Source organism: Candoia aspera, chromosome 1, assembly GCF_035149785.1.
Source record: "Candoia aspera isolate rCanAsp1 chromosome 1, rCanAsp1.hap2, whole genome shotgun sequence".
Classification (NCBI taxonomy): Eukaryota; Metazoa; Chordata; class Lepidosauria; order Squamata; family Boidae; genus Candoia; species Candoia aspera.
Window position 1 is genome coordinate 296,152,324 of NC_086153.1, and position 16,229 is coordinate 296,168,552.

Consider the following 16,229-nt stretch of genomic DNA (forward strand, 5'->3'; position numbering starts at 1 on the left):
CCAATAAGAAAACAAACGAACAAATGGATTGAAAATGTGTCCTGCCACATTGCTGCCATGAAACCCTGAGCCACTCCAACCTTGGTATATGGCATGGATATATAAGTCCCCCAGAATCATCATTCTTGGAGTCTTGGCACCAAATCCAAGATCACCCTTAGACATGAGGACTGCTGGGCAGCTAAACAGATGATATATCAACAGAAGTTTATTTTCTCCTGAGTGCTCAGCATCAGAAAAAGCATTGGCACTAAAATGGACAGGAAACCTGGAAAGAGAAAGGGAGTTTCAGTAAGCATCTACTTACCTTTTTTGGCCCTCTGGTCTGTTCAAAAGTCATCTCACAAATCTCCAAGCCATGCTGAGCTATATGAGCCAGGTGCTTCTCTCATCCACAATCAAATCATAGATGAGAGAGATTTATTTACCAGCCTGACATTTAAAAACAGTGCCAACATGTCAGAGGGCAAGCTAGTATAGTTACCACAGTTGTCTGGAATGAAGGAATAACCAGAAGAGGAGACTGGCACAAAATGCCTGCTCTCTGTTCTCCTTACCTACCAACAATGTATTTTGCTTTACCAGTTACTACAATAATTGGAGCCTCCTCTTCCCTCCCCTGGTATTATGAGAAGAATGTCTCAGGCAAGCACCCTAAAATGAGGGGCGGGGGGAGTTCCATCTATGAAGTGGCTTTGTCCAAGGGATGACCCCCTTTTGCATCCTCCACTTTTCAGCCTATGGGGCACTCAAGCACTTCATATCTGGCGTTACATGCTGTATACGTGAACTCTAGATGTCTTGAATGATGTACTTAAGTTGTATAAGTAAATTGGAGAGGATGAAGCAAAAACAAGCTACATTTTTATGTACATCAGAAATGATTGCTCTAATTTGAGACAATTGGTGATTTTGAAAGAGAACATGAAATCTTTATTCTTTTTATTTTATAGCGCCCTGTCTCTGCACAGTCTCGATCGTCAAATGCCAAATTGGTAAATATTGGGCTCTATGTTGCTTCATTCATCATTTAGAAATTTAATCAGTGTACTTTGCATTTTTTAAGAAATATATCTGCAGTGATCTTTAAGGTGATGCAAATAGTTGTGGTAAGGAGGTTAATGGACAAGAATTAGAAAAATGTATTTCTAATGGCAAAAGTTACAAGACTGTGATTGACTATGGAAACTCGGAATTTCTTTGGAAATATCTCTGTGTGAAAGATGATTCCAGATTCTAGATGATTCTAGTTACTACAATTTTGTTAAATATAGGAACTATGGACGGTGTATACAACAAATCCTATATAAGGTTTTTATATCCTGCATTTTCTTTTCATGTTCTGTAGTTAGATTCTATCACTACTTTTAAGGTGTCTGTCCTCTATCATTTCTTCTATGATTGCTATTTATGCTACAGAAATCCCATTTTGTGATTAAGTAAGTTTGTGCAAGCCTGGCAGCACTTAGGTCACTTTACTATTTTGCAAAACGATGCAGACTACCAACATTCCTGAAATACGGAAAAATGCTTGTGTAAAAAGAAAATAGGTGCAAAGCTATGCTGAGAACACAAATCCTGAAGATGATAAAAAAAGAGATATTAATCTTGAAGACTAATTTATCGGTGGCAATGGCATACATATAAAGGACATAGGAGTTTGTTCACAGCAAGCATTCAAGAATCTAAGGGAAACTAAAATACTAGGAATCCAAGAATCTAAGCCTGTCTTGTCCAAGGGGGAAAAAACACCTGTTGATAGTCCTTCATTTTTCTTTTAAAAGAAGAAGAAATCCATATTTGAACTAGCTACATGGGTTGTATTGTTTGTTGAATTAATGAGAAGGCATTCTAAACTAAATGGACCTTTGAATTAATCTGGCAAGCTCCTTTATATTAATAAGTCCTACATTTCAAAAAAAAAGAAAAATAAAATTAGAAATTATATGATAATAATAGTTTGTCCAAAGATAACAGATCAAGTATTGAGAACTCTGATAATCCTCTTCCAGAAGAATTTACATGAATACCATGTTACAGATAATTAAATCTTACTGAGAAAACATCCTTTACTGACTTTCTGACAGATGCATTTTTTCCAATAGTTCTGGAAATAACTCCTTTTGGGAACCAGCAGGAAATAACAAGAAGGGCAACTGTCACATCTCAGAATGATGGTTGTGCCTCATTAATAGGAGCATAGATTGGAGCAGAGGTTCTTCTCAAGATAGTTGCAGTGCCAAGCTCTTTCTTTTTGCTTTCCCTGTTCTAATCTGAGGATTGGGCAGTGTTTTCTGTGCCCCAACTCCAAAGCAAAACAAAGGAATGCTCCAGTGAATGCAGCTCATGTTCCTGCCAGGTTCTAAGGGTAGGAAAACTACTTCTCACTATTGCAACAGAGACTGCTGAATGCCACACTGGGAACCTGTTTGTGTATTCTGCATTTTGTGGCTGAAAACAATATTAAATATTTCTGTTGCCAACAGCTATTTTCTCAATATGTTGGAAGTGTCAGGTACAAAGCAGTACATTCCATGCATTTCAGGAGCCAAAGATGGACAGTTTCCTGGAGATGCAAGAATGCATTGGGTATGGGAGGCACATAAATAGCAAATTTATCAGCGTCTGCTCATGACTTGCTTGGCTATTATGGCCAAGCTAGCTTCCAGGATTGCATAAGATGTATAAGATAGTTTATGTATACATAATGTGTACTTTGGATATTTTTGAATTGTGAATCCCTTCAGTGCAAATGCAAAATAAAATACATTTCCAAGGTGTTTCTGAAATGAAGAGGTTTAGGGTGTGAAGTTTATAAATATAGCCAATTATAAGTCTTGTAAGATGAGTTACTGCTGGTATATCAGACTTCTCTGTCAATTGCAGTGTTGTCTCTCAGTGGGGGTGGCATTGCCCCTGAGGGAGCAGATCTGTGGCTGTGGGTCCTCCTAGACTCATGACTACTTCTGAATGGGTAGGTGGAAGCCATGGCCAAGCGTACCTTTCCCTAGCTCTGATTAGTGCACTAATTGCTGCTCTTTCCTGAACTTGGAGGACCTGGTTAGAGTTACTCATGCCCTTATTATCTCTGGTTGGATTTCTACAATGCACTGTACATGAGACTGCCTTTGAAACCCACTCAGAACCTGCAGCTGGTTCAAATGTAGTAGTCTACTTGTTGACTGGCAAGATCATATTATATGTATCTTGTGTGCTCTGCATTTGTTACCAACAGATTTCTGAGTGTTACTCAAAGATACTAGTCTTAATGAGTTGGTGCCAAGGTATCTGCAAGACTGCCTGCTCCAACCTGAGTCTCCACCTCAGGAGGTCCTTCTGAGAGAAGCTGCTGGTGGTGCCCAATTATGTGAGGTGAGAGGGCGCTGAGGACAGAAAGTGCTGTTTCTCTATCATGGAGACAATTTTCTGGAGCAGGTTCTACCAGAAATGAAACTGGCTGTCTTGGTGACAGTTCTTTGAAAGTTGGGAAAATTCAACTTTTCTGGAGGGCCTTCATAGAATGCTTGCTCACTAATGGCATTTCTTCTATTACTGTGTATTGTAATTGTTATTATTTGGTTTTTCATTTTAATGCATATTTTATTGTGTATTATGTTGTTTAGAGGTGTGATTCTTTAGGAGTTTATTGTCTCCAAGACCACCAAGTCTAGTGTTATTCTAGTGTTGGCCATGCAGATGGGTTAAAAGTGTTGCCAGGATTTAAGATTTTATTTTATTTTTTCCATTTTGTATTTGCTCATGACTAACTCAAGAGAGCGACATTATAGCTAAAATGAAGGCGATTGGAAAAAATGCAGTCTCTGCAAAGACATTTTCAACGCTTGGAATTGATGAAGATACCAAGATGAAGATATCAATGACTGAAATTGTTCTTCCCTACTATAATCCCCAACAGATTACTGTGAACTATGGGCTGTTGAGCAATCAAGAGCTGAGAATGTTGGCCATAGGCAAACAAACAAGAAACATGTTTAATGTTTTGCCTATGGAGTCAAAAACTGTGAATGCTGGCTCTTGTTTTGGGGTGTGTATCAAACACTGAGAATATAAAGTTTGGCTTTGGTTTCTAATGGGGTGTGGAGGCAAGGAGTATGAAACCTGGCATTTGTGCCTTTGGATCCTTCTGACTTTAACGTAATTCCTGGCTTTAGTGCCTGGCAAGTTGTTGTTCTTATTACTATTTGCTGGCCAAATGCATTTGGCATTTGAAATCTATTTAAATAATTGGAATAAAATCAGGAGAAAAAAAGGCTAAAACTGATTTCTTACTGTGTTCCTATAGCGTTCCCGGCCCCTCTCTGCCAGTGATGCTGAGATGAAAAATCTTATTCCCTCTGCAAAAGAGAAAGCAGGAAGGCATGTTGGCTCCATGCTGGGCCTCTCCATGGAAGAGGTAAAGCAAATCATTTATTTAATTATCAAATTTCTACTGCTAAGACCAAGCAATTCCATAAAAACTCTGGGCAGTGTACAGTGTTAAAAAACAGATTCAAAACAATATAAAAAATTAAAAAGAATAATTGTCCAGAAAGAGCAGGAAAATACATAACCCGGATACAAAAGTTTCCCATTAGAGGCCCATCACACGCCCTAATCCAAAACATGGGAAGGGTTGTATGTTTAAATGAGGCCAGGGTAGAGATTGTACAAATTGTGTGTATGTGTGTGTGTGTGTGTACGTGCGCTTTCCAGAAGTTAGATGCTGCAACAGAGAAGGCCTAAATCCTGGGTCCTATCAGATGACATTGTTTAATCAATGGGACCATAGCCATGTCAACTTTGTCCAATCATACAGCTTTGGCAGAAACTGCAGGAGACAGATGATCTCTCAGCATCAAGCCCTGTGAGACCCACATGTCAGAGACTACCAACATCCCCATACCAATGTTGACTAGAACCTACTACAGAGAAAAGAGAACCAACGCAACATTCTGCCCCCACTCCCAATCCCTGTAGTCAGTCCAGAGGAATACCATGATCAGTGGCATTGAATGCCACCGAGAGATCAAGAAAAACGGACAGTTGCACCACCCCATTCCATCTCTTCCAGAGGTCAACAAGTGTGATCAGTGCTGTCTAAGTACTGTGCCCTGGCTGAAATATGATTGAATAGCCTCTAGATAATCCATTTCCTCCAGTGCCCTCTGAAACCACAATCCAACCACCCTCTTAGCAACCTTTCCTAAGAAGGGAGGGTTGGAAACTAGGTGGAAATTGTCCAGGGCTTTTGGGTCCAGCAGTGGCTTTTTGAGGAGAGAGCATAGTGTATTCAGTCACTGCACGCAGTGCTTGTACAAGTGAAAGGAAAATAATTCTTTTTAGTTGGTACATTTGGTAACTAGATGTCTTTGTCAGACTGAGACAGACATCTTGGAAGTACAGTGGGAAGCAAATGCCAAAGAATAAAATATCTACACTATACATTGGAAGTGTTAAAATTGGTCCTATAAGTAGGTGGTTGTTTATTTACAAGGGTTACCTTTACATACTTTGGCATGTGTTGAAGAATCTCAGAGCTTTTTGTGAAATGAGATTCTTTCCTGAGGTTAACATTTTTGTCCAAGTGACTTCCATTCTTCCTTCTGATTATAGATAAAAGTGTTACGTCGAGTGAAGGATGAATATGACAGAAGAGGAGGGTTCATTCGCATTTTCCCTACACCATTAACTTGGGATATTTATGGGTAAGGAAAACTTAAGAAGTTGGTTCTGTTATCTTGGAATTTGTAGAAGACATTTAGGAGATAACAGATATAAGTGCTGTTTTTTTCCTAAGTTCATACTACCGCTGATTTCCACATTTTCAGAGAATGTCTTCAGCACTCTTGTAGAATAAAAGCTTACTGATTGTATTTTTCTGTACGACTGATATCCTCCAGTATTAGATACTATGTCTTCCTTACTGGTTTAGGTTTTCCTCCTTCCAGACTTATAATGTAGATTTTTTCCTCTTGTTTTTCATAATAAGCTTTGAGATTTTCTTCCGCTCAGATATTTTTTTTTCTTTTTTCTTTGTGGTGAACTTTAACTCTCCTGCTCTTGATTTCTTAGGCCTTTTCTGGAACATAAGACAACAATGAACTATATGCTGGCTACTCGCCTTTTCCATGAAAGGTAGGAAGGCTGTTCTAGTGCAGGATGTACAGTGAGGCTCCTTTTGCAGGAGAGGCAGTGTGGTGGCCGTAGTTCTTTGAAATACAAGTGTGGCTCAGTAGGTTCATGCAATGAATGCATGTAGTCCCCATAAAATGTAGCATGAGACACAAAACAATGCTCAGCAGTAGATGTTTAAAAATCATGTGTTTTTACAGCCTGTAGCAGTGCAATTATAAGCATCAGTGTTGCTCTATGTGCTTGATTGAGCGTATTAAGTATATGCGAATAGGCAGATATGGGCAGAAATGAAATTTAAAAAGTAAAAATAGTTGATTATTCACAATTCCTCATCTCCTTAGGTGGCTATCAAAAAATTTAAAAAACTAAAACTAAACTTGCCCCAAATTCCTTTCTTACTCACTATCCCCAGAGGGCAGTGACAAATCTTCTTTTAGAAACAGAGCCTTTGGTCATGCTGAGTGAAGGGATATCTCTGTTCGTCTTTATTTTCTTCGATTCTTAGTAACTCTTTTCTACATCACTGTAGGATGTGTGTCTATCCCAGTCTTTCTGTATGTCGGTGCAGCCAGAGTTTGAAACCACTCCAGGCAATAAGAGTTACAACACACAAATTCAAGCACGCTTTATTTATTCATTCATTCATTCATTCATTCATTCATTCATTCATTCATTTGATCATATTTTTATCACCGCCCATCTCCCCCACACGGGGGACCTTGGGCGGTTCAGAATAAAACAGTTTAAAATTCAATAACGTCATAAATAATATCAATAATCAATAAATATAAAATATAATGAAATATAAAATATAATGAAATCCAAGTAACAGCAGATATTTGGCAGCACATGGCAACTGCAGTTATCAAAAGAACAACCATGGTAGCACCCTGGGAAAAACTGGGATATTGAAGGAAAATAACATCGGGAGATAGCACATGGATTGCACTGTGTGCCTTGTGGGTCAGAAATTACATCATCAAGATAAAACATGTAATTTGAGTTTAAGAAGCTGAATTACTAAAGAGAGTGCTAGAAAGTATTAGAGGTAAATGAAAGTGAACATAGAGAAGGAATGATTATAAACAGTACTGAAACTGTGTGACAGATAGGAAGATTTAACTTGTTGATGACTGCTGTTTATAAGCTGAGTAACATATAGAATAATTCATATGTTAATAAGAGGAGGACATTCCCAAGAACATAAGAATTGGCTTTCTGGAGCAGAACAAAGTGTTTTAAATCCACAGTTGGCTGTCCAAATGCCTCTACAACCTCACCACTGCACATAATTGAATGTATTCTACTGTTCTGTTAATTTATTTAGTTCAGTGGCATTTTATTTGGAGTCTTTATTATGTGCCAGTATTTGGGTATCACCAAATAAACTGGCTACCATACTGGTCACTTCTGACTTCAAATCAGTTTTGTGAGGTAGCGCCATTCCAACATAAGATATTATGGTATTTTACAAATTTTTAAATCATTTTTGTTTTGTTTTTACAGACCCGCATTAGATCTGTCATTTTATCCAATAGCTGCTAGGTTTTTAAGAATCTTTGTTGATGACCTCAAACACAGTTTTTAAATTTATGATTGATCAGGTATTTTATGAATCCTCGATTTAACAGGCCAATATGTGTGAAATTGTGAATGACATTTTATTTATGAGTAAAATGACATTATGCATACATAAACTGGTGATTAGATTGCTGATGTATGTAAATACGTTTCTTCATATGAAAATTGGACAAAGATCAAATATAAAAGTATAAAATAGTTTATGTACATTTGAACTATTTTCAAATAGAATACTAGTTTCTAGTATTCTGCATCTAGGAATATTTGTACATTAGAATACTTCCATCTGAGAACTCTTTTTGATGTGTGATTTTTCTTAGAAACTAGTCTGATATAATTTTTGAGCCATGTCTCCCACTGCTGATACGTTAGGATTGAAAGTTCAGTTTTTGTTTTATACCATAATGATATGATGAACAGTAATAATGTAATTCACAATTACATAATTATATAATTGACAGTCTGTTGTTAGAAAGACTACAACATTTCTTTTCCTTTTCCTTTTTTTTTTGGTATTAGGATTTTGAAGAAGGAAGCTGTCTTATACCAAAGTTATTAGTTGGTACATTCAGCTCAGTGTTATCTACTCTAAGTGATGGCAGCTTTCCAAAATCTCATGTAGATGTTTTTCTAACTCTCACTGCCTGAGATCCTTTTAATTAGAGGGGTCAGGGATTGAATCCAACCTTGTGTAATGTATGCTGTTCTATGGAGCTATGTGTTCACCAGCTGATCACACATGATATGCTATTTCTTCATTGAGAACACCATGTCCTACAGTTGCTGCTTGCTGATCTTTTTTTGGAAAGCATTTGAGGATGATTACCCACCAATAGTGCTTAGCTGATCCCAACAAGAAATCCTTCCCACTTGGTGCTAGGCTTAATATTATTAATTTTTAATGAGAGGAAAAGTATACTTAAAGGGGCAAGTGACAGAGTGGCAAGATTTATTTATTTATAGAAAAAAATATTTAGAAATGAGGGTGGAAATAAGATATTTTTTTTTTAAAATGCAGTAAACATTTTCAAAATGCTTGCATTTCAGATAACTTAACAGACTGGTGTTGTTTCAGGGCACCATGTGAAAGCAATTCATGGTATAGAATTGTTTTGTGACTCTAAGGTAAAACCCATGCTAGTGGATCATGTCCTCTAAAATGGTTAACCTTATGGAATTATTGTACAACTTTTCTGTGATATTCTCCCCCACCCCACTTTATCTCCAGCAGTAGTGAGCCAGGAACCAAGCAGTACTCTGATACCATTAAATGCCTGATTGCTGCTGTATTTTATTACCTATAACATTTCTCCCAGGTAAAGATTTGGCTCTCAAGATAGTTGCTGTTAGATAGAGTGTATGAATCTGACTGTTGCACCTGTATACTGACTGTTGAGGCATGCTCACATTGAAATTATTCGGCAAATTAATGAAGGTCAGATCTATCTATCAGTGATTATTCATTTTGACAGTGAAGATACAAGGGATATGTTTATGAATCCTGGAGATGAAGAAAGGGTAAGAAAAAGCAGCTGTGCTGGAACAAGACTCATCTTAGTCCAGCATTTTGTTTCTCACAGTGGTCAGTCAGATCCCTCTGGGTACTCAAAAGCAGGAGATGAAGAATGACCTCTCTCTTGCCATTATTCTCCTGCAACAGTTATTTGGAAGCATGCCATCGCAAGCCTGGAACTAAGGTTGAGTGTTCAAGACCAATAGCCCTTGGTAGACCTGTGCATCATCATGAATTTACTTTGAGCTTTTGATTTCTGCATTTGCTGTCTTTGAAAGCACAACATGGACATTATTCTGATCTAGTGCTAATTGTCTGCAATTTGAGTGAAGCTGCCATTTTTATTAAACTGTCTAGTTTTTCTAATAGTATTTTTATAGATTTATTGTGCATTGAGATAAATAAGTCATGTAACTAACATAATCACTTCTTTTTCTCTATAGAGGAAGTTCAAAGAAAGGGCCAGTTCCTAGGCGAGCTCGGTAAGACTTGAAATGAGGCTTCTGATGTCATGCAAGGAACTTCATTATTTTATAAATGGGACTTTCTGAATAATTTAGTTCTGTCAAGACAAGCACATGAACTGTGGACCATAGCCACTTGTGGTTTTCTTCAAGTGTTCAAGATGATCTATAGAACCTTCCCAAAATGCTGTCAAATTGCAATTTTAAATGTGGCAGAGGAAAATGATTAAATACATGAGGTCTTAATTATATAATTTTTGTTTTCATCTTGCCCATTTTTGGAATAAACTACTTAGCAAGCTACTTAAAAGATTTGTTTAGCTGTCAGCATTAAAAATGTTGTGGTCCAGTTGTAAAGTAAGTTTTATAAGCAGCTCAGACTTATATTTTAGGAACCTTTGAATTGGTGGTTTTCATTTGGATGAAGGGAGTAAAATGTCTATTTCTAATATTTATATTGCTCCTTCCTTGAGTTAAATATTTGATCCATTTTGCAAAACATATAGTTGAATATCTGCTGATGTGGCTAAGGCAGAAGAAGTACACTTGTAACTACTTTTTGATACCTTAATCCATTATTACACTATGACTTTGTAGTCAACTATTTGATTTCTACAGTAAAAGTTGATAAACAACTGGCTAGGATTGATTAATTGACAAATATTCACTCTGTAATGTTCATTTCCTGGGTTTTCTTATGCAGGATTAGGAATAGATCAGTCTACATACAATCTGCATTAATATTACATATATTCCATTGATTTTGCATTGCTTTTAATTAATTTTGCATTGGTTTTTATGCACAGCTAACATTTGGCATTTGATATGCATGCATTAATTTTAAGATAGACATGAGTGAACATATCCATTTTGACATTTGAAAATAATTTTCCGAGGGATTTCTCAATATCCATACATTTTAACAGTGGTAATGCAAAGAGTTCCTAGATCAAGATTAAAATTAGTTTGTTAGGACTCTGAAATCATAACAAACCAAACCTATAAGTAGCTCCCATCACCTAACATATGAAGGCAGCTAGGTGGTGTTGAAGTAGGACTAGAGAGGTCATTTCAATCTCCACCTGACCCACCTGGGTGATTTTAGACTATTCTTTTTCTCTCAGCCAACCTACTTTATACGTTTGTTGTGAAGATGAAATAAGAGATGACCTTGAATTCAGTGCTCTGAGTTCCTTAAAAAAAAGGCAGGATATACAGTCAATGTAAGAAATAAATAATGATCAAAAATAATTCAATAATGCGTTTAACCAAATAGCAGCATATGAAGAGGTAGCTACTTAATTATCTTTATAATAGAAATGCATAACTAAACTCTGTGTGTGTGTACATACATACACACACACACACACACACTAATATATCAGCATTATGTAAGATATAAAAGAATTACATTTCTATTTACTATAATTATAATTATAATTTAAATTTGAAATGTAAATGCCTTTAAAATTAAAACAAAATCATTTCAAACCAAAATTACTAAAATATGAACATTTTAAGAATAGGAATGACACCTTACATTCCTGGTGAAAGGAGGATTTGGGATACTTTAAAAAAAAAGTAAACAGCTGATTCAGAACAACAATGCATAGACAAGAAATCTGTGTTTTTTTGGGCAAGTGATAACAAAACTTCTTAGTCATAGAAAAATATTTTGTTGATTATTTTAACGAGAGAGAAAAAGAAACTTTTATTTTGGTAACCCACATTTTTTAGTGGTATTTGATCAGAAAACAAATTTGGCATTATTTAATTGATGAGCTTTTAGGAACAGTTCACATCTTCACAGAGGATGGTGCCAGGATAGTGCTGACATTTCTTTTCAGTATTGACATTTCAATCTCACTTGTTAACCTCATTTATTTAATAGGGTGGACAAGGTGGATATAGTGTCATGGAGAATAAGGGTCTTGGGGAAGGAGGGCAGTCTGATGAAGAGGGAAAACATCTTATGGAAGGTATCTATTCTGTAGAGGAAGAACAGATATCAAATATCCTCTTGCAATGAATATATGTCTCTATAGGACAATGAGAAATCGGGTACTCCTGTTAACCAATGGTATGACCATTAGAGGCATACTGTAGGTAGAATGGTTTGTGAAGGTCAGGCTACCTACTTTCTTACTTGCTTGTCTGAAGCGAGATCTACATAGCCACAAGGAGAAGTCATAGGGAGAAGCTAATGGTTGTGGTGCATGTCAGCACAAATTATATGAGGAAATATGGTTGTGCAGAGATGGAAGAACAATGGAGGTTGCTGGATAGGATTTCAAGAGGACAGGACCATCAAAGTATTTTTTTTCCTGAAATAATATCTATTCAATGTTTGGGCTAATTCAGTAGATGTTGGTGAACAGTCTCAGTGTATAGATGAAATGATGCTAAGGAGGAGAGGTTTAAGCAGAAATGCTTTTTAGGAAAGGCAAGCCTAAATGGAAAGGATGGGCTCCTCTTGAACTAGGATAGAGCCAGATAGCTGATAGGAAGAATGTGGTAGAGCTGCTTTTAAAATGATTCTGGAGGAGTGAAATGTCCCAATTCAAGAAAAATCAACCCCAGAGATGATAATGACGATGATGAAAATACAATTCTTCATAAAATAAATGGTACAGGTATATATTCAAGCAACAAGTTGACTATAGTATAGATTAGGGCTCAAATAAGGCAGTTTCAAGAATGCTTTGCAATGATATGACAGCCAACAAATGTGTTATAATGAAAAGTTAAAATGCCTGAGACAGTAAGGGAAGGTAAAAATTAAAGTACCTGATACAGTAAGGGAAGATAAAATATATATTAAAATACAATCCTGAGCCAAAGGTCCCTGCCAAAATATTTTAACATACAGTATACCATTCCAAGAAACCAAGTTCAGTGTTCATACAGTGGTTTCTGTGTTCAGATAGAGAACATTCAAACTAAAATATAATTTTATGCTACTCAAGTCTGATATATGGAAGTAATATTGGCTATAATTTTGGTCATCTGGTTTTTTTCTTGAAGATTTTATAGAAAAACAAATGCTTAAAAGGAAATCCCTCTCCATCTCTCTCTCTCTCTCTCTGACACACACACACACCCACACACACAAAGGTATAGATATGGGTATGGACTGTGTACCCTATCTGGCCAAAGCCTGCGTCCAGGGCAGATAAGGATAATTTGGAACAGATGTTCATTTATTTGGGGCAGAATGGATGGGCCTAAACTTGCTCTGTTCTGAATCTGGACCTTCATACTCCATGTTGGGTCATCTGAGGAACCAGTGGAAACTGAACATAGAGCCTCCTGACCATAGCCTTCACTTACCCATCGCAGTAGCCATGAGTCAAGGAGGACAACTTGGACCTGCTCCTTCAGGGGAGTCCCATCCCATTCAGAGCAATTACTGGAGTAGACAGAGAACCAGTTACATCTCTAGCTCAGGGCAGGATGGTTATGCATACCTCACTTCAATTTGATGGATGTTTCCTCCCAGCAACCTCATGTAGAGGTTAAACAGCAGGGGTGGGAGACTTGATCCCTATGGAACCCTAAACAGCTGACCTCTCCTCCCCCATTGCAGCTGAATGGAACTGCTTGCTTAGGAAGGAATAGAACCACTATAAAACAATGCTTTCAATCGCAATCCCTTGCAGAAAGATACACTGGTTGATTATATCAAAGGCTACCAAGAGGTCAGGTAGGGCCAAGAGGTGTGTATTCTCCCTATTTACATACTAACAAGGGTCACTAGAGCAACCAGCTTTTTCAGACCCAGGCCCATGCCCAGACTTGAATTCTGACAGGAAAAAAAACCAAATAATCCATTTCCTCTGGGCACTCTGCAGCTGAAGTCACCCCACCTCAAAATCCTTTCTATAAAAAGACAGACCCTCACAATAACCAGGAGCTGATTGGATTAATGGAATTCTAGAACCAATTCTCATAGCAGATGGGCCAGTCCCTGTTAGTTACCAGTAACAAATTAAATTAGTTGTCCAAATTTTAAAAATACATCTGACTTCCTTCATAAAAACATAGCTCACTGAATTACTAAGCTTGTGTACAGCTTCCTTGGAAGCTTAGTATTGTCAGAAATTTAATTTGTGATTTAGTTCTTGTGCAAGAAGATAAAATAGTGCATCTGCTATGACAGCAAGTGTTACTACAATAAACAAATGAAATCTGAAAATGTTAAAAGTTTCATAATGAGAATTCTCTGTATTCCTCATTATCCTTGCAAATTAGAGAGGATATTTCAGCATATTTAACATTGCTTTATGGTAGTTGCAAGGCTGCCATAATTGGCTGTTTCCTTGAATTCATGAGTAGCAAGGTAGAGCTACCCTAAGTGAGCTTGGGGCTATAACTCATACAGTGGCTGTTGAACATGGAATGGTGAGGATTAATCTCCTAAAATTTGATTAATTTCCATGGCAGGCTCATTGTTTTCTCTGTTGGACATATTTTCTGTAGGAACAACTTTTTAATAGAAATAATTGCATTTTGGTTGAAAAGAAAAATGATACAGATTCTTATTGAAGTGTTTTTCATTGCAACATCAGATTAAAACATAGGGCTATTACTAGATCCTTAAAATGGCCTGTTAACTTTCAGAAGAATAACGAAAGCTGAATGATAAGATACATACCACTAACAGCTGGTATAGTGTAGTGACTAGATGGGAAGCTAGGTTCAGACTTCTCAATTCTTGGGCACGTAATGATTTTTCGGGCTCACATAACTTCACATAATGGCTTTGAGGCTAAATGGCTGAGCAGATATAAATATATGGCCTTTTCTTCCCCCCTACTGGGAGTAGTGGCATAAATCTTATTGCTATAGATCTTAATCATATATAGTCCTAAAAAGGCTAGCATCTTGCTAGCTGGGACAGTATAGAAAATTATATATAAATCAGCTGTTAGGGTGTTCTGGCAGAATTTTTTAATTTTGGCTATTGCCCTCTTAATATAAAAGAGTAGAAGGCAAGGCTTGGCTATCTTTTTCTCGGTACCTCATACAAATTTATATCCCTACTCCTGCCGGTGTCACCTACGGTGCTGTGAAGAATAGAATAAAATATATTAAGTTATGGAAGAGATTATTAGAATATACTGTACAACTAGTATATATGTATGATCATAACTTAAATATTAATGCCTCAGAGCTTGAGTAAGTTTTCGGTAACCGCCCCTACTGCTGCTGTGCCACCACAGCTTCTCCAGAGTTTTGTTTCAAACTGTATTCTCTTGTAGGAATTTCCAGGTAGGATGGGTTCCCCACTATGAATTGTGGATGGACTTCCTTGTAACTGATACTTTTGAGAGTGGCCACTCTCAAACTGCCACCCTCTTTGTTTTATCGCTTTTTATGAAGGAACAAGGTAGAACCTGACCCCATAAGATTTGATGATGGTGCCAGCTCTCTGAATGGGATGAGCGGTGAATAATTTATCTCTCTCTCTCTCTCTCTCTCTATCTCTCACTCACACACACACACATATTTGGTGGCTTTAGAAGTGAATATATTGAGTCCATTTTTTTTCTGGTTTGGCAAAGTGGGGAGATCATTTAGATGTCTTTGGACATTGAGAGGAAGGTCATGGAGGATTTTCTCTCTTCCTGTCTTTTGCAGTTTAGCTCTTGCTGCAGAACTAGGTCTGGACATTATGGATTGTAATGCTCAGCTTCATGCTGCTTTGTATGAGCGGAAACTCTTATCACTAGAGGTTCGAAAACAAAGGCGACGTTTTGGCAAACTGAGACCAGGAAGATTTTCAAGATTTTCAGGTGCATGCATGTCCTGCTTATTTTCCTTTATTATAGTGTGGATACACAGGTTCAACAGAGCAAAACCATATTTTGTATGTGTAAATGCTGTCTTTGGAATCTAAAAAAAAAAGTCTGTATGTATAGATTTCCTGTTTGGCTTACCTATTGCTATTATATAATCCATGATTACCCATATAGAGATGTTGTAAGTACTGAGGGGTGCACATCAGAGCCTGATTTTTTCTGATTCAGTTTGCTAAATGTTGAGAACTGGAAATATATTGACTCTGACAGGGACATCACAATCAGCTGATCTTATCCTCAAGTCAGAAACAGAATGTGAAGAAGAGGAGGAAATAGAAGATGAAGAACTAGTGATATGCCGGAGTGAACCAGCTGGCTCTCTCAGAAATATGCAGCTGAAATTTAAGCCACAGTTGGCAGAGTTGGTGAAACCTCCCCACCAAGGGAAGTTACCAAAGGACCCCGAAGAGAAGCCTATACTTGAAGAGCTGCCTCTTCAAGACAAAGTGGAACCAGTGCCAAAGAATGCTGATCTTCCATTTAATTTGCTACAGATTCTGCGAGAGAACAGGAATCTAAGGTAAGAGAGTCCATGGGATTGATTTGGTTATAACAGCTAAGGAGAGACTTGAAATCTGGGATTCCTTGTCTGCTTGTATCATACTGCTGGTTGCACTGGGGTATGTGGTAGTTGGCATAGGAAATAGCTGAGTTGTGATAGAACATCCAGAATGT

The 16,229-nt window shown here is 37.4% G+C and overlaps 1 protein-coding gene across 4 annotated transcripts in view; it reads left to right on the forward strand.

Annotated features, from left to right (window-relative positions):
• Positions 1-16,229, forward strand: part of TTLL5 (tubulin tyrosine ligase like 5) — a 157,605-nt gene that overhangs the window by 53,991 nt on the left and 87,385 nt on the right. For all 4 annotated transcript variants that reach the window (XM_063290128.1, XM_063290129.1, XM_063290130.1 and 1 more), the window contains exons 16-22: positions 954-995; positions 4,304-4,414; positions 5,614-5,705; positions 6,073-6,135; positions 9,673-9,711; positions 15,334-15,488; positions 15,765-16,074. In XM_063290128.1, the coding sequence (XP_063146198.1) occupies positions 954-995; positions 4,304-4,414; positions 5,614-5,705; positions 6,073-6,135; positions 9,673-9,711; positions 15,334-15,488; positions 15,765-16,074 (812 nt within the window). The remainder of the gene's footprint in view (positions 1-953; positions 996-4,303; positions 4,415-5,613; positions 5,706-6,072; positions 6,136-9,672; positions 9,712-15,333; positions 15,489-15,764; positions 16,075-16,229) is intronic.